This window comes from Lepisma saccharinum, chromosome 6 (assembly GCF_977018435.1).
Source record: "Lepisma saccharinum chromosome 6, izLepSacc3.1, whole genome shotgun sequence".
NCBI lineage: Eukaryota > Metazoa > Arthropoda > Insecta > Zygentoma > Lepismatidae > Lepisma > Lepisma saccharinum.
In genome coordinates, this window is record NC_139234.1 from 26,755,592 (window position 1) to 26,775,594 (window position 20,003).

The following is a 20,003-nucleotide window of genomic DNA, read 5'->3' on the forward strand; positions in this document are numbered from 1 at the left end:
GTAACTACCGGTAATTAATTTTTCATACTTCATTATTAGTATTATTATTTCGAAGGTATTTCGTGGGGGGGGCGGGGTGAGCTGAACCTTCACAAACACGAGCGTAGCAACAGAATAAGAATCAAAGTTCAATGCCTGAATCGAATAGACCAAGTTATTTTTATTAAGATGGTCTTCATAGTTACAAATTAAACCTCCCGACCATAGATATATCTCTTGCCTCTGGCACTTAAAGCAACGATTATTAATGATTTACGCTGGAAATAAGAGGGTGGGTCAAATCACAACGTTGATGCTTATCTGAAAGCAAAGAAACTTCATTAATGAACCGCAGTTTTTTTCTTATCAGACCGAAGTGAATAAGGAAGGACGTTTAGATTTCTGCTACCAAAGACATTATCGTTCCTTGTGATCCATGCTTCACTGGACCCTATCGGAAGATTAAAGATCACTGTTTCGAATAGTAAGTCAGATGGCATTGCAGTCGATTAAATGACTCATATTTATTAAGTTTATATTTGGTCGATTAAAATTTTCTCCCTTTGCAGTTCGTGTATGGCAGATTGCAACATATAACGGCAGAGAAGTTTCGAACGTTCCGCCAGGTGGCTGTAGTCAACTTTCATTTGTACACTCACTGCACAGACTACATGTTGTAGTCTTGACGTTTAACGTCTTTGAAAGTGAAGGAGATTTTTTAGCAAACCCGAAGCTTTGGCCCAGGGGGAGATTTGAAGAAACGGGATAAGAGTGTTTGTCATAATTTATTTAAGATGTTCAGATAAGCTTACTTGCACCCCCTAATAAGCTTGAGTTTTCAGTTCTCATACTCATTACCGACATCGTGCCAGTTTCGTTCTAAACATCCTGTTCTGAAGACTTGAAAGGGTGATCGTATCAGATCCATTGTGCCTCTCTTCTTCGTCCATTCAATGGTCATTAATTTCAGCCACAAGTTTCATACTGAGCTCAGATTGGTCGGTTCCTAACTATGAGGCGAGAGGTTGGAAGTTTGTGTTTTTCTTTCATAACAGAGCAAAACTACGTTCTTTCTCGACTCTCCCTGTTGTTTATTAATTATCATTAGCTATCAACGTGGCTCTAATTGATTAAAGGTAATTGAGTATGCATTTTATTCATACATTTGTTCCCCCATTATGTTCCTTACATTGGTAGTTTATCTTTAGCAACAGTGCAGAACATGCTTGAACTGGCGGGAGAAAATAACGTGGTTGGAGCCAAACTTTTTCTTAAAGAAAAGATCCGATATAAATATCGTCCGATGTGCAGAGAATTGTGTAAATAAAACAATACACTCTTTCCTCTCTGCGCAAAGCTAAATGAAATCAAACTGTAACTAAGATGTGGAAAGTGTCTACAAGAATCGCTCCACTGGAAATGAACCCGACCGCTTAAGTTTTGTACCATCACGTAGCCTATATTTAATATGCCCTCTGCTCCTAGGGTATAGGAGCAAATGCATAGTAATTGTGAAGCGATTTCAGGGGGGGGGGGTATATGTCCCAGGACAGGATATTACAGCATTATATTTCATAAAACTGAATGTTTACTGTCCAGTTTGCTTTGCTTACTAGTGTCCTCGAAACGATCGGCTTTATAACTTCCATTGCCAATAACGTTAGTGCAGAATACAATTACAAATTGCATATATATGTTCTAGGTACGCTAGATTACGTTGCATTACATTACATGCGACAACTTCAGATAGGATCTTACAACAACATTAGCTGTAGAGTTAATTTTGCTCTGGGCAAGCTCAGGCATCTAGCAATTACTTTCAAATGGAATTATGTTACTGATGCCTTTTCCTACTCCTGAATATGTAGCTACTGGTCGACTAATCGGCTTCCTGCAATGTATAATGCCTCAGAACTCTCATCAATGCATGGAGAAGGGTTTCATCTGTTAATAATGTATTATAATTTTCTCAGTTAATTTATGGTTAAATTACGATGTTTAAAAAGGTATAAAATAATAGATAAGTTTATCTTTAGAACGAAGAATACAAGCTTTAATTTTTGGAGCGTAATATTAATGTTAACAGCAGATTAATTTAAGGAAGAAAGAAATGTCTAAAACTTAGGCGTGCTATTTAGTGATTATACTTCGAACCAGTAGGCTGATCTTATATGACCAGGGTGTATTCATATTTTTGGCGAGACAGAGCACCATGACCAGAGGGCGTACCGGTATCTTGTCCGGTGAGCCAGTCGTGTCCACATTTTAAACTTAATTAACTATCTCTTTCTAATTAATCCTTGTTTCTTCTCTTGTAGGTAAGTGTCCATAAGTGTGGGGTGAAGTTGACGGTCTTCTTTCAAAAAAGGGTAAGTGTTTACGAAATAGAAAGGTAACAAATTTTACACAGATTAGAATCAAAACTTGTTTACATAGCCTATTCTCCCTTTCGGAATGTGAATAACGTACCACGCCATTTGATTTATCAACGATCGTAATTATCACATGGGATGTGGCTCAAAAACCTTATCTTAGGAAGGGGGGGTTATGGTCATGTACATTTTGTATTAATTATGTAATGTACAAACGAAATAAAAGAATTCGGACATTGGTTCAAAGTGTTTGGATGATTTAGTTATAACTTAGAATATAGATACAGCTTCTTCATTGTACGTAATCTTAATCATGAGTAGGCTTATGCCATCATTTGTTATCTGTACCTATTTTTCACCAAAAAATATTATGAGAAAGATAAACTGTGAAATCATGCAATAATTAATCCATGGTTTTTCGTAAATAAACGCATAAACATTGACATATTGATAATATAAATAAAACCTTAACAATGTAAAAAACAAGTATTTTATGGTGATTGCAATTCACACGTTCAAAACGTTTAGAAAATATTTTATTTTACTTCAGTCTGATTAATAATAGCAATATATATATATATATATATATATGTATATATATATATATATATATTTGTATTCAGAATATAATTGAAACTGTAGCATTCCCTATGCAAAGCCATTTACTTGTAAAATGTCCGATTAGTTTCGTAAACAGTTCACATACTTCCTGACACACTATATCACAGTTGCCATATGTCATGCACAGAATATCCCCTGACGTATATAATTAGAGGATACATCAAATTGTTGAAATTCGGTTGGACTCTTCTACTCGTCCACACGTCCTATGCCTACACACCATCCATGAAGAAACAGATGGAATGACAAAAAACAGGGACGTGGAAATTTATATAAATGAAAAGGAGGATGGGTTTTATATACATGAGAAAGTACTGTGTATTCTAGAGAACCATGACGGAGGAGGAGTTGTTGATTTGAAAAAAAATTACGGCGCTATGCTTCTTTATTAGGTACCTTCCGTTTCACAGCTCGTATATTTATACTCTGCACCACCAGATGGTGCTCGCGTCTCCTGCGGCGCGTCGGTCGTTAGTTGGCGGATGTTCACTTGAACAAAATACTCTGCTATTGTGATGTTTGTAATGCAAGGTACTTAAAATATTGCTAGCGCCGTTACGGTATTTACGATGCAAAAGTCGACGAGGTATTGTAATTAATTCTATTCTTTCAATTCCATGGAATGATAGATATACGAGTTGGTGTCCAAATTTTTCTGGACTGGTGCTACCATCTGCTCAAAAACTCACCCTGGCCCTACTAGCCGTCATCACCCTCGCAGTAGTTGACTTCCGCATCTACACACCGATCCTAGCGATTCTACATTTTAAAAATTTATTCTGGAAGTCGTTTTGTGAGGGTGTCCGGCACTTCACGTGTTTAGATTCTCAATCGTGCCAAACCGGCGGCCTTTCAACTTGATCTTCAGTCGGGTGAACAGAAAACAGTTTCGTGGCCTAAATCAAGCTGGTGGGTGCGAGACGATAGTTCTGAATGGAGAGATGATATCAAGACGAGAGTATCGGTTTCGTCCTGAATTGTAAATGCCTGTCTCGTCTCGTTCTCGTGTTAAGCCTTGAAATATATAGTTTAAACATGTTAGCGGATTACCACAGAACACTCACAACGCATCAAGGGAACTGACATTTCTCAATAACGTCTTTCTGATAAAGGTTCGTTTCGACGCTGCAAGCCTTCGAAAGCTGGATTTTATCCATAATATATGCAACTGCGCAGCACAGGGTCATGATTTCCATTAAATGATTAATTGTAATTAATATAAATAAAATACATGACTTAACTCTTAATAATGTAGATACCCGCATAGTATGTCTGAAGAAGTGTCATAGTCGTAAAGTAAATTTGATCTCTGTGTGTATGTTTGGTTTGTGTATGTGTTTTCATCACATGAAACTGAGAGTGTTACATACTAAGATTCGGTCTCGTTTTGAAGAGTGTTCTCGTTCTAGCCTTGTTTTGGACAAGACCGTATCAGTCTTGGTGACATCCCTAGCAAGAAGTAAAAGCAATGTCATGCAACCACAGTCCATATATACATTTCACAGTCTGAATCGTATACTAGTCGAACTTCATTCCTTCGGCACAAGCTTTGATTCCTGGATGGTTCGTGGTCCCGACAGGTGTTATTGCAACCGTCAAATTACATTTCCGTAACATTCAAATCAACATTTTTATGCTTACAGCAGCAAATTATAGCATCTGCACGAAACAATAACCCTGTCGACACCATTCACTGCATGCATTAGTATCACCACGCCCATTACAATTTGCATTCATCCCGACCCCATCAGAAAGATCATCTGGCTGTGAAATTGAAGTGTTACAACGAAGGTTTCTCGAATTACCTACCACAAATTGATCCTTTGTTTAGTCATCCACTCAGCATGTCTCTTGCATAGACTCCGGTGCGGGACAATTCGTGATTTCAATACGTAGACATCCAAGATTTACAGAATAAGGTTGAATCATTCTCATTCATGCTTATTCAGTGGTCGTCAGGAAAACGTGATTTCTGGTAGAATTACGTCACAACTTCAATGAGGGAGAGACGTTTTTATTGTTGTGTGCTGTTTCTGTTCGTAGGAATGGAATGGTGCAGTGTTATTGTAAGTTTTACATTTAAGTTTTGTGTTTGAATCCAACTAGAAGCAATGTAATAAGTATGCACGTATTTAAGATAAACATTTTTTTTTTGGTACTCGTTACGATTTCAAGAAGAAAATGTAGCAACAAAGAAGTGGGGGGATTGCTTGGAAATGCTTTGTTACTAAAGTTATTACCGTTGTTTTGTAAAAAAAAAAAAAAAAAGTATCGAAAGGGACATTTTGACATCTTCAATAGGAAATTCCACTTATCCTAAAATTGACCCATTTTGTTACAGTTACATAACGCCACTGGAATTACTCATTGTATGAAACCTAAGTAAGCTTTTCCAAGTAGGAAGGGGGGGGGGTATTTGAAGATAAAGAATCGCTTAAAGAAAGAACTGAAGAAAGAGGCACGTGGGTATGCTTTACCTCAAGGATTTCTTTTTGTCCACACATCTGCTCCTGGCCAGCGCAATGTGCGTTGTTTGGATGTTGTACTCAAAGGCATCGCAGCAGGTAACCCAAAGTAAAAGAATACGTTCCCTACTTCTTCAAGACGGACCTAGCATCGTCTGTGGCAGCTGCTGTAGAAGACTTCCGTCGACAACGCTCCAAAGACGTGTGCATTTTCTTCGAGACCCCTCATCTGCGCAACACCTGCTTATTCTTGAGGCGCGAGCGCCATGTTTGTCGCTAGTGTCAAACCAATTACACTTTGGGATTTGCATACTACAAGAAGGACCAGGTGGGAATCGGAGACTTCCTTGATTTTTGTTTATCTGTATTCAAATGTGCACATCCTGAGGTAATTGACCCTACACCACGATGGACGTGTTTATAGTTTGTTATTGTACTTATTCTTCAGAAATTTAATGTAATTCACCATGAAGAAAGCCCATAGAACTTTCAATGTTTTAACGGTTAAATTTTCTCTTTTGTTAACGTAATAGCTCCTTTCTTTCTTTCTACTCCAGTTTTTAAGTCACTTTTTCCCCTTGGGTTAATCACAATGATGAGAATGAATGATGATGAACTGAAGAAATGGATAAGGGAAAAAACATTATTATAGCTACCTCAATGCCTTAGCTTTGGTTTGAACGTGAACATCTGGCTTCCTAGCTGAAGAGGCCAACAATAACAACGAAGCCCGTGGCTAAACAACATTTTGAGGTTAGTTATAGCTTTAGGCCAAGTTATATCAAATGGTTAGTTATATTTTTACAATTTTTTTTCAAATCCTCACCTAGATTTGTTAAAATATATATCTACTGCTGTTCGTTATTGACTTACACTAATATGCTAGTATAAAATTTAGAAACAAGGTTCATTAAAATACAGTAAAACCTCGTAAATCCGGACTAATGGGAGTATAAGTTGACCGGTTTAACGAAAGTCCGGATTAACTGAAATAACCTAAAAGAACAGTAGAAAGTGCATTAAAACTCCGTTTATAGCAACAAAACACGTTTATTATAGTGTATTTAAAGGGCATAGGCCTAAATACACTATACAGTACAATACAAAGTGCGAGAAACAGAATTTCATCAGTGGTTGACTGCCTTTTATTTGGGAAGTTCTCTTGTTGACTTCTAGCCACATTTAAAAACCTTGCATTCTGCTTTTTTTTTTTGCCTGTCCGGATTAACGAGGTTTTACTGTAGATATGTTTCCTTCACCAAAGTGGAATTCCTTTAGGTCAGGTCCGATATCAGTTCGAAATTTGTCGAAACACACTACTTGTAAGATTTTCGCCGGGAATTTTCTTTTCTCTAACTTTTTATATACTTCTTTTTTGTTTCTCGTTTACCAACAGAAGCTCTGCTACAAATGACGTAATTACGCTGGCATGCTTGCGTACACACGCAACACAAAGAGCCAGAAGTTATCTAGAGGTGTGAAAAGCTTTCTCCTTTCTCACCCTCGAAGAGGCGATGGATTCTGATTGTTTTATTGGAAAGGGGAAGAAGAAATTCCCAGGACACTTGTGGCTCGTCTTTAGTTTTTCCTACGCATACTATTCATTGTTTGAGTATCTTTTTCTGAATCTAGATTTATTACATGCAAATTGCACTTGAACTAAACCAGTGCAGTTTTCTTATATACAATCCTGGGGAAGTTTGATTAATTGCATTAAGTTCTGACGCATACGTTGCTCAATGTTCAGCAATGTAGCACTAGGAATAATATATTGAGGCGAGATGAGACTTCGGCACAGTCTCGTCTCGTTTTTGAGGACGTGTTATCGTTCTCGTCTCGGACTCGGAAGGCAAGTGTAAGTCTCGTGTCGGAAAAGATACCACAAGCATCACGTACAGGGTGTCACCACACAAAGTGACAAGGGTGTTAATGTTATTCTGCTTGACGCCTCGTTTCGACACTACGAACACTCGAAACATGACATTTGATCCTGAATCTATGCAACCATGCTTAACAAGGTTCGCTGTTGCCACAAATTGATCAACTTTGCTACTGTAAACAAAGTATATGACATAACAATGTATAATCAGGTATATATGTGCTTGAAATGTCTGAATCGGATTTTTATTTATTTATAGTAAAGTAAGGTTGGTTTGGGTAATTTATTTAAAAAATCATATAAAAGTCTGGAACGAGACCGAGTATCTCCTCTCGTCTCGACAAACCTGAGAGGGCCTGCTTTCCTTCTCGTCTTCATTTTCAAAGAGCTTTCTCGTCTCGGTATCATCCATATAGAGTATTATGCAATACTTAATACAAAGTCAGTCAGTATTTGTTTAAAGTTCAAGTTCTGTTCAGATAGTACTGGATCCATAATTTAAAATGTGATCGAATCTATGTGTAATGTGCTTCCACTTCCATGGAGATCGAACCCCGGACCTCGCGATTACAAGACAACAGCGTTACCACTTCGTCATCGGAGAGATCCAGTAGATTTTATGTAAGAGGAATTGAAATAAGTTTACCTGGTAACAATGACAGTGTCAACTGTGCAAAATCGATGCATTTTCGAAACATGTGCAGGACATCAAGGCGGGTTGCCGGTGGCTTATTTTTTCAGTTCGAAAACGTACTTATTCAAGTTTGTTTCAAGTCCACTTTACGCACAGTGGAGCTAATCGGGAAAGAACCCTCGATTTAAAGTAAGATCCGAACCACTATGCAATGCGCCTCTAACAATCTACACGAGTCTTCCTTGATTACAAGGCGACACCGTTACCACTACACCTTGGTTGATTGATTTGCTTTTTGTGCCAAATTTGGCTAATTTACAAAGATTGGGATGAGTGATGGCGTGATGAAACTCGCAAACATCCTTGCCCAGGCCGGGATTCGTAGCCGGGAACCCTAGCGTCCTAGCGCGATGTGCAAACCACTCCGCCACGGGAGCCGGCTCGCTGTACCTTGGGATGCAGCATCATACCTGCTGAGAAGTCATCATACACACGTTACATATTTTCTTTATCATAAGAATTAATATTTTTTAAATTTTATTTTTGCAAGTTTTATCCAAAGACAAAAACGCTCGACTATTTGTTCATTGTGTTCTAAAGCTTTTAGTACATTGTCGATCAGAAAAATAAATATCAGTGGCAACGCTGAATGTGTGCTGACTAATTTGCAGACGTACAGGGTCAAAACGTATTTGAGGGCTTGTACGGCATCGAAACGAAACCCCAACAAGTCAGCAAGAAAAATTGTTCATTTTTTTTGTCCTCTACACAATGTGAAGTTCCGTGTTGAACGGCCACATCCTGTACCTCTACACTCGAACACACGTCTTCGTATAGTTTCTGTAATTGGTTAGTGTACTCCTTTACACTACTTTAGACATTCTTATTGTGACTAGACTCCATACACAATGATGTGAGAAAATAAATTATGTAAGGCTATCCGATTTACTTTCCAAATTTTGGCTTACAGTAATCATATAATCTCTGAAGTGCGAGAAGCAAGGAACGAATGTTAATTGCATCGTCTTTATTATTAAACATCTGCCACTGTTGTGACATGCATTTCAAAGATTCCAGGTGCGTCCGATGTTTGAATTTTCCCGAGCAACCTGTTGCAGAAGTGATTAAATCAAGCAAAAATAAGCCATTCCCAGCATGCACCTAGAAGGTTAAAAAGAAACCAAAAGATTCCCAGCAGATAAACATACATGTAGAACGGATAATATGCTTTCGTTATCTGCTTCTTGTTCTTTTAAGACGTGAGTATTGGCTAAGGCTTCCAAGATCAAGCAAAAGAACAACTCAATTTCCTGCCTATTTAACTGCAGTCTTAGTAGTTTTTAATTAAAGTCTTGATCTTTCAGTGTGTGTTGCCTCCTAAAGCTTTAATATATCATGAAAACAGCGTTCTAGCATGAAAATAATATCGAGTTAAACTTCCTTCAACTTCTTATACATAGTTAGTAACATCGAAATTTGATCAAATCAAATTGAGGAGTTGAGTTTTTCAGATTTAAGTGTTGAATACTCAAACTTGAATGTTCCAAATTTTCCACCTCCCTTCTGATTTCCCATTTCTGTTTTTTAAATTTACTCCTCTGAAATTTCTATTTTATTCAAAAACTCCATCTTCAAAATCAGTATTTTGAAGAAAAAAAAAAGCTGTAAAATCCGATTAATTATGACTATAATAAGCAAGTCGTGTTCAATAAGAAGAGTGTTCACTTTAATGTGTTTATAAGGCTAATACATTTTCTGGATGTAATTACAGTATATACTCTTTATTGTTATGTTTATTATAAATAGCAATGTTAGTGCCATGTTTTAGATTTAATAATAACTTACTAATTCTTATTGTATGTTAATTTGTTAATATTGAAAAGCTTTGCTCCTTTCCGGAAAGTGGCTCTTATACACTCACCTCACTAAGTACTCCGGTAGTTTGTTTCTTTACAGCATATTTGCAGTAAACCTACAAGTTACCTTGCCTACAAGTGTGTCAATATACGCTGTATAAAGCACACCTTATTACTAACTTTGTTGTCCGTACATGGTTTGTAACTTTACTTAGTTATCTTCTGTTTATAAGCTGTTTCTCGGGAGGTTGTAATCGGACAGTTGTTTCTTGTAAAAATATGTATTTGCCCCAAAATTTACCTAAAATCGCAGATCAACTTATCCAAACTCAGTACGAGAATGTGGTATGTGTTTCTCGTTCTTTGATAATGTGTGGCTTTGCGTTACTAGAATGAAATTCTGCGAGGTGTAGTTTATGGCATCTATGAAATGATTCAAGCAGAGATATAGATGATGCAGTTTGGATGAACGGACGCCTTAAAGATGGGTACTGTAGTCCCTCGCTCCTGCGCCAATAAATGGTGCAATCACCTTACATCTGGGTGGACTTGGTATCTGCACCTGCCTCAAGATTCACGAAACTGGACAGGGACAGGTGCAGAAATGTCAGTTATGAAGTGGAATCTGCCTCACCCATAACATATTCATTCTATCTGTTCAACACTTGCTCCAAGCGAATCTTGTTTTGCAACTTCCTATGTGAGTGTGTACAAAATCCTGGTATGGTCAAAGTCGCAAAAATTTTGAAGACAATTAATCCACCACGGTACTCTTTTGCTCTATGTACAACCTTAGAGTGTCAGGTTAGGTTGGAATGCTTTAAGAAAGATGGAAAGTTATGTTAGATTAGTTTAGTCAAGTGCGTAGGTCAGGTTAACATCTGTGTTATATATACTTAGATTTGAATTGCTTTAATTAATGTTTTTAAGATTCTAATACTATCTACTGTTCATTTACTATTGTGTCAACATTGTGCACTAATTATCCAGATTCATTTTTTGTCGAGGAATAAGTTTGTAATACTTTTTGAATCCCTCTAAGTTCTTCGAGTGTTCTAATCATCTTCATTCAGTGTAGAAGCCTCCTCGGGATCATTTATCGAATCCCTCTCTTTCTAAACATCGTAAGCACATTTACAACCGCCATATTTGTTGTACCAACAAAAAGCGGTTGTACACATTCCACTGCAAGAATAATTGTGGCCACTTCATGTTCGTCACATAATCGTGGGCAGTCTTCGTGACGGAAGGACTCTGTGTCCATGGAAAGATGAACGTGTACAGAGTGTGAATTTCCTGTGAGTTTGGCATTTTTTTGCGTCGACTATGACGAAACATCAGTGGACAAGCTCGTTTGCTTTTCCTTTTTTTTACTTACCCCAGAAGCATCCATCGTCGTATAGGGTGATCCCGATGTGTGGGTGGCTTGGGAGGAGGCGTAGACATATCTTTGTGTCCAGCTGCAATTGGTAGGCTGGTATTGCTGTCCTGTCCTTGGAGAAACTTGGAGGAGGATCTTCACGGAAATCGTTTTGGTTTTTGCGTCTTCCTGATGTTGATGAAGATTGGTCAAGTGTTTGTCCAAACCAGTATTAATGGACTTGGATTCGTCTGCGCTGAAGGTCGAAGAAGTACTCTTGGTATGTCTGAAGTACAGTAAAGCAAATTTGGATTAGGCAAATTTTTCAGTATCATACAAAAGTCTCGTAGGAGAACGACGGTCTCGGACATTGTATCAATGTTACAAAGGTCCGTCTCGCTATCGTTCTCGTGTCGACAAGTCTCAAAGGACTTGGACTCGTTCTCGACTCGATTTTCTTGGAAGTCCATCTCGGTAACTCCCTTATAATAATAATGTGGCGCATTTAGTGCACTAAACAGAGAGCGGATTTCCTGGCATATGCTGTGAGACCTTGTATTATGAGCAATACAGCTACGACCTATGTCTTCGTGAGCAAAATAACAACACAAGAAAATGAACTATTTCTCAAAACCGCTGGCTTTGTTTACAGTAACTTCCTTCTTCCAGAGGATGGAGAATAGGAAGATTTTACCAACGTGGTCATCCTGGGATGGGATGATTGTTTTTGTTTTCCACGTGTACAGGAAAAATCAACAAGGGTTCATTAACTTCCCCCAACCTTGCGACAGTCTTCAGTGAACCACGGAAGAGTGAATCAGCGAATTTCATGCCGAAAATTCTCTTTCTTTCGCCCCGCCCATCCTCAGGATGAGGTCCTTTGTAAAAGAGGAGTCTTCCGCTACTCAATTGTGCTGACTCTTTCCGATCACCTTGCAAGTTGTTTGATCAGCGACTCTATTGAATGTACTTCAAGTTATTCCAGATGAGCAGAATACTCTTTACCTTATATGAATAAACGTTTATAGTATTTCCGTATTCCGGCCTGGGTGTAGACATAGGTGCCCATTTCTTCAGATATTTGGTTGGGCAAACCTAAGCAAAGCATAAAGACCTATTTCTTTCCGTTTGTGTGTGGGGGGGAGCAAGTTTTTTAAAAATATAAACAATGGTAGAGACCTAAGAGTACGCACATTTGAGTTAACCTTTGAAAAATTGTAATTACTATTACTAGCTCTGACAACAAAAATTTGCATGTAAAGTACATCAAACTTGATGAGCTGGACAAAAAATCATTATATATAATTATGTAACATAATACTTTACATGTAACTTTTCTTCGTCGCCTTATCCCTGGTTCGATACCCGGTGGAGGTACATGGCACAGTGGTTCGGATCCCACTTTAAACCGTAGGTCCAGTCCCGATTAGCCTTACTGTGCATAAAGTGGACTTAAAACACCAACTCAAACCAAACATGTAACTTTTGATTGAGAATTTGATTATCATATTCTGTTTACATATTGTACTTTTTCGCACAATCCTTTATGGGAGTTTAATATCTGCACACATACTCACACATATACAGACACAGGTTTTTTTTAACGTTGGTTACGCATTGTATAAAAATGCAACATTAGCCACAGTTATGCAGTACGAAGTAGCACATGTAAGTATGTTTACAGATATAAGTAAAGAAATACTAATCCTGAATAAATAAAACAGTGGTAAATGCCAGGATTAACGTGCGAATATTATTATTATTAATAGTAGTAGAAAACAATGATATTGCAAGCGAAGCGAGTAAAAAATTCTTAGATCCAAATTATTGCAATCTAAAAACAATATTGAATTAATAGGGCGCCATGGCTTTCTCTCTTTTACAACTTTTTTCATAAAGATTGTTCGGCGCACAGAGCCTTTGGTAGGGCTCTGAACTTGATGAGACTAAGAAAATAACAAGGAAAGGAGGCATTGCGAGCGAAGGGAGCAAGAACATTTTATGAAACGTATTTTTATTTGTACAAAATTTGACATCAAGGATAACAATTGTACCTCTGTGTAACTCCCCCTTGCAGGTGCACCTTGGCAGTCTGGAAAATAAAATACAAGAAATACCTGAAAACTAATACCATCTTCAGGCCGTGTCCGAAACTTACAAGACCGTACTTGAAGCGAGCATCGTCCGAGAATGGTCTTGCAGTGCTGTCTTCAAGTCGTGGACTGGAAGTGAAAGTTTTTCGAATTGCACTTTGACTGCAGCGCCAAATACGATCAGAAGATCAAACTGAGGACTCGCTGTTTTCATCGCGTTTAAAACACTTGTTTTTCACCATAGAAATCACATAGCATTTTCAAATGTTCGTACACATACATTTATACACATTATAAGAACTTTAACCAACAACGTGCTCGCCCATAACGTATATTTAACCTGCTGGCTCTCTACCTTCGTGATTTTAAACAAATGAACAACGAGTGTGGAAATCACGTGACCTAGGCCGCGTCCGAATCGGCAGCAGATGTCACCTAGAGCACCGTTCCATCCGGGCACTCAGCCAAACTCCGTTGTCCGAATTCGCGGCAGACGTGGAGTCGGAGGGAAGAGCAGAGAGGCGCGACAGATGCACGCTTGAACTCGCTGTGACGCTGCGCTTGGCAGCCATATTCTAACTTTCACTTTGTACAGGCAACATATACTGATTAGAGGATGTAAAACTCAGTTTTACTTTAACATTTTATCAATAATACTAAGTGTAGAAAAATTGTAAATGATGAAATAGCGTGTTACATTTTTAATATGAGTAGTAAATAGGTGGAAATCATTGTCATGTTTGTTTGGCGTCTGCCTTCTGCTTCCGTGCGATGCGCCTGCGCCCCAGAGCGCGGTGGGTGAAGTTCGGACTGACACCTAGCGGGAAAAGTGACAACCGTACTACAAGGGGACATGTAGATTCGGACGACTTGAACGTCACTTCGACGGCACGCGAGAGCAACGGGAGAGAACGGGAGGGAGCACTTGCCAATCCGGACACGGCCCTAGTCAGCTCTCATCTGTACTGCGAGCTGTGCACTTACGTACTTCTGTTCTTGGCGCTTTCTAACTGTACTAGGTGACGTCACTTCCGCCAAGACCATACTTCAAGTACGTACTTTGTACCTTTCGGGCAGAGCCTAAGTATCCTCTTGCCCTGCTAATCTTAGATTCTGCTAGCCTTGCTTTGTTAACTTCAATGTTTTCCCCCGTAGAATTTATTTCCGTCAACCGATAAATCAACAATGGAAGTTAAAAGTGGCTTACATTCGTGTGGAAAACAAATGCACCTATTTTTCGATGGATTGACTCACTCAAGAACACGAGGACTACAGTATTTTCATGCTTCTTCCTCTATTCTCGCACATAATCTTAATATACCATATGTTTTCACTAACTGTGTATTTGGAAAATGAAGTATACTGAGATAAGAGTAAAGTACCCATTTCAGAGGAGAATCCTGCGTAATTTACCACAGTGCCCTTAAATAATTTATAAAATTTTCATCACACAAATAATATTTTGTTACAAAACGAAATCGTGTTGAAAGTTATACATTGGGCTCGTTATAGGGGGCCCAAACGAGAACTGAGGGGCCCGGGCCCTCCGGTTTCGGCGCCTCTGGGTGTGGGTGGTATTTGTGAGTGTTTCTTCGTCAATTTCATGATACCATCACTCATCCTCATCATCGGGATTAGCCAAAACTGGAAGAAATGCGACGCTAAATAACAAAATTCAAACCAAATAATGTTTATCTTGTTTTATTGACTCGTTTGCCTTCGTTCCTGCTGTTTCTGAAGTTTCTTAGTTTCCTTCGGCACGTCTTGGGCCTGTGTCAGCAGTGGCATCGCCAAAGAATTTCCTTCGGGTGGACTCAAAGATGGAAGAAATATTTTCAAATGACGTCTGGTCCTTTTCTAGGTACTTAGATTGTTTCTCCCTTTGTTTTCTTGTATCATCTTTCTCAATTTTTGCCATGGTAACCATTCTTGTTTACTCCCTTTCTTGTTAATTATTTATTTTTAAATACTAATTCATTGTCTTGTTTTATTTTATCTTTCTTCTATTTCTTGATCTTTTGTTTTTCTTCCTTCTATTTCTTGGACTTTTATTGTTCTGTCTTTTGTTTTTCTTCCTTCTATTTCAACGTCCTTTGTTTTTCTTCCTTCTGACTCTTCGAACTTTTGCTTTTCTTCCTTCTTTCTCTCGGACTCTAGTTTTGCAGAAGATCACTTTTTATAAAATTTTAAGAGAATAATGTTCGTTTAAGGCATTAATATTTCTCGAATAAAAAAACTTTTGCTAAAAGATATTATTTAAATTTATACGGACTGAACCCTTAAAACACTATTTTCTTTAAACACTTTTTTAGAGAAATTCAGTTTACAAACTGTTCAAGTTTTCTTTAAAGAACAAGGAGTGGTTGAGAATTATTTTCTACAGGTTCGGATGTTCTCAATACTGCTTAGTTCTGAACAATACATTTCAAATGCATTACATTGAGTTGAAGAGAAGCACGTGTCGATTCTGTAGGATTCGAACAGCCCAGTCAAGTGGTCACATTTGAAGGTCCGTGGAACCTGAAGATTGTTCATGAAATATCGTGACTTCGTATCACGACGATTTTTGCTAAGGCGTCACCGAAAGTCGTGATCGCGCGGGGCTTTTTATCTGCACTTTGAGCAACCCTTCAGAAGACAATGGCACGGCAACGCCCCCTTTGCTTTGTGTTTACACGTCGGCAGTGTCTCGGGCATTATCACGCACGTTCTTTCCGACAAGAGTCGGCATTTGCGGGGACATCTTCGTGCTTGAAGTGGTCGCCTCGAGAAGTTCTGGGAGTTGCGCTCTAGGGTGGATGAAATGGGGGACTCAGTGTCGGTCGTCGTGGCCACTAATATGTTTCTATCTCTTCGTTTATCTTTCTTACTTCTTTCTCTATCTCCTTTTGTATTCTTTTTTCATTCTCCCTTCTATTGTCTTTCTTACTTTTCTCTTTATTTTCTATCTCTCGTATTTTCTTTTCTTTCTCTTTTTCTCTGGCTTTTAATTCCTTATTTTTCTTCTCTTCCTGCTTTCCTCTTTCTTCTTCCTTTTTATTTCCCCCTTTTTTGTGCTTCCTACTTTTCTCTTTATTTTATTGTCTTTCTCTTTTTCTTTGCCTTTTAAATCCTTTTCTTTCTTCCCTCCCTGCTTTCCTCCTTTTATCTTTCTTCTTCCCTTTTCACCAACTTTCCGTTTCTATCCCTTTGTCCTTCTTTCTTCCTGTATTTCTCTATACCTTCCTCTCAACTGATTTCTCTTTCTACCATTCTCTCACTGTCTCTCTTTAACCTGTTTGATATTCTTTCTCTACTCTAAATGTATCCTCAAAATTTCTGAAGTAGGCTATTTGGGTGAGCAGGAGGTGAGCTAGAGCTATATGCTATTTCAAGAGTAAAATTAATTAATTAATACTCGGAACGTGGATGAAGTAAATGTGTTACGTCTCCGGGTATGGAACTCTTTTACACCCAGGGCTTGTTGGGTATAAGTAACAGTCTTAATACCGCATAATTAAGGTTCTTTAACAGTAATTGATTTAACTAGAAACAAGTTAACATACGTGTCTCAACACGTTTAAAAGATGCTTCCACTGAGATACTTAAATTACACAAGCCTTGCAGAGAAAAATCTTTCAATTAAATTTCAGCTCTGCTATTTATAACAGATTAGAAACAGTAATCACAAGATTACTCACAAAAAGACTTGAAATAACACAAACTTGGACTTACATTAATGTCATTTTATTTATAACCCAAAGAAATGTCCTATTTTTCCCATCGTTACCAACCTGCTTATTTTTGCGGAGTTGCCAACCCGCACAGAAAATTATCATACCTAAACGTGTGATAACACTAGAAATCTTCTTTGACCATACAGGCCGTGTTGTACAATGACAGAATAACATTGGTTGAAACGAAACATGTAGATACATTAAACAGAGAACTAATAAGTCTTTTGCTACGACATAACTTGGATCGTTGAAAATGAAAACATCATAAAGTGATTCTCTAGAAATGCATTTCCTCAGTGCTCAAGCAGAATTTGAAAATGCTCTGTCAACTGGTTCTGAAGGTAATAGTGGCCGAAGCCTGTAAGCTTACAAAGACTTGACGAGGAAAATTCTGTTTTTCGCCGGGCTATAAGATCACCTTAAGGGAGTGGTTCTCAACCTTTTTACAGTCCGGAACCCACCTTGAAGAATATTACACTTCATGGGACCCAAAGCATGGGCGCCGGCAGAATTACTTGCAGGGGTGTGCACCCAGTTTATAATCATATTTTTGTTAACACCGAGTACTTTAAGAAGTCCTCTTTTACGCTTGCTTAAACAAATTGCACATACTTCATTCTAGGAACGTAAATATGTACTTTAGAAAACTAATTTATTCTAGTCTAACATCTAACTAAACACATATTCTGAAATTGAGAGATGCCCGTAAAAAGCAATGGTAGAGCACCAATAACAGAAATGTAGAGTTTAGACTAGGATACGTACAACACGGGTTGAATATAAATTGTTAAGACAATATATCGTAGTAATTTTAATGTAATAGGTTTTTAAGACACAGTAAATCAATTTTCGAGCCCGACTTCACGACCCACCAAACGCCCTCTCGGGACCCAGCAGTGGGTCGCGCCCCATAGGTTGAGAAACGATGCCTTAAGGTGTGTATCCTTTCTTGTATTTTTTTGGTCCTTCGGTGTCGAGGTTTGGTCAAGTGTTTACGAACACAGAATTATTGGACTCAAGATATCTATTCTTCTGTGTCGAAGATCTTTTTTTTAAAAAAAATGTACACTTGAGCAGAGAAAGTTCTAGGGTTCCAGAGAATATACTAATTGCAACTTCCTCCGTGGGACGATCTTGCAAGCGAACTGTGTTCGAGTCCAAGTTTTGCCGTGAGTGTTTCTTATTTTACGTCGTTTATTTCACTTTTTGCTAATCGCAACGATGAGAATGAGTCATTAGATGAAATTGATAGAAGGGTCAGTCATGCCCAGGCCGGGACTCGAACCCGGCAACTTTAGTGGCGGGAAGTGTTCCTATTTGAGTATCCCTTCATCACATCATAATTCATCTTCATCGTCGCGATTAGCCTAAAGAGAGGGGAAAGCGGCGTATAATAAAGTTCAAATATGTCCTTTGTCTTGCAAGGCAGCTTTGTCAGTGATGTTCAACTCTGTAAGAAAGGGATGCACAGAATACTACTCTATTCTTCCACCTTAGCAAGCCAGTCACTGTTTCTTCCGGAATTTGTCCTTCGTTGATCCAATTTCTCTCTGAAAGCAATCAGCCTCGTACTCTGACGTTAAGCCTTTTCCTATCGGGTGTTGCCCTTTCGGGGCTTCATTCGGAAGCCCATTGCGCCTCTGACGCAGTTTAACTTCTACTGCGACGGCCTTCCAGTGGACGTGTAGTAGCTGCTTTGATGCAAGGACGTACGTACAGTCAACGAATTTAGTAGTTGTGTAATTTAAACAGTGTAGTTTTGCACTATATTGCAAATTGCAAAATTATAGATGCATTGTAATGCTTAGTAAAATTAGTTAGAAAAGTTGTCATTTTCATTAAGTAGAATTAATGACCAATTACACGAAGTAAATACTTTAAAAAATATCGAATAATGTCTGTCTAACTACACATTGGACAAAAATGCTGTACAAAAATGTGAATTGCGTCATAGGCGGGTACTGCTATTTAAAATCAATGCAAAAGTCGCACATTCTGTGACGACCAGCAAGAATTATGTAAGATCTTTAATAATTGCTTAAGACGAAAAGTGACAATTTTCCCGAGGTCGTCCTCTCTGAGGCGGCTGGGGAGCACTGTTGTCAGCTTAGCTCTTTTCGTGCCAGATTTGGCTCTTCCGTGCACTCGTTTGGTTGTGAACTGTGGCACCCGCCCCCTGCCCCACTATGATGCCATCACTGGCTCCGGCTCACATACACCAACTTTTGCAAGTGACGTGATATTGTTATATTGGCTGCGTCGCCCCCCCCCCCCTCTTACCACTCCGGCTACTTTTATGTAGCGCCGTGACTATATAATATATTATATTTTTATCCGGGAATCCTTTATTTTAGATTTCATACGACCATCAGTGGATTATTGAGATTGGTGATGCCGCCAGATCTAGACGGTGAAAACTAAGAATGAATTGTCATCACTTTAATGTTAACGGTAATAGCATCACCCCCAACCCTCTGACACCTAAAATTACCCTAGGGAGCACTTTATCCAGCCTTCGTTAATCTAGCTCCTTGAAGGTCAACCTTAGCTCCATTTAAGGTGAAATTTAGCTCTTTTATGTGCATCAGGTTTGCCAACACGGCCAGGATGGCCGTAGGAGGCAAGGAGAATTGCATTACGCTTATGGGAGCATTATTTTATTCGTTCTCTCGGGATTATCAAACATTCACTGACGGAAAAAGGACACGTTCACCACTATTTCGGAAAAGTCGAAACTCCCATTTGATTAACCGTAACTTGTAGTTGAAGTTCATTTCCCATAAGGAATACATGGCACTCGAAATACTTATTGGTCATATTTTTCAAACATCTTGTCTAGCTTAATAATCACATTAAAAAACCGCTTCCTCTTGCAACATGGAGATAAATTCATACTATTTTGTATAGTCAAGGGTTTTTCTTCGTACCACTGTCCATTCCGACGATATTGAAAAGAAAAAAGCACAACTGGTGCAAAATTGTCCCTCTTTCCCTTAATGTGTACTTTTTATTGCTTTAAAAGGGATTG

General features: G+C 38.5%; 1 protein-coding gene across 1 annotated transcript in view; it reads left to right on the forward strand.

Annotated features, from left to right (window-relative positions):
- The window catches only part of LOC145989028 (uncharacterized), a 204,316-nt gene that overhangs the window by 126,586 nt on the left and 57,727 nt on the right, over positions 1 to 20,003 (forward strand). Inside the window, exon 3 of the mRNA XM_083124326.1 lies at positions 2,298 to 2,348. Within this exon, the coding sequence (XP_082980452.1) occupies positions 2,298 to 2,348 (51 nt within the window). The remainder of the gene's footprint in view (positions 1 to 2,297; positions 2,349 to 20,003) is intronic.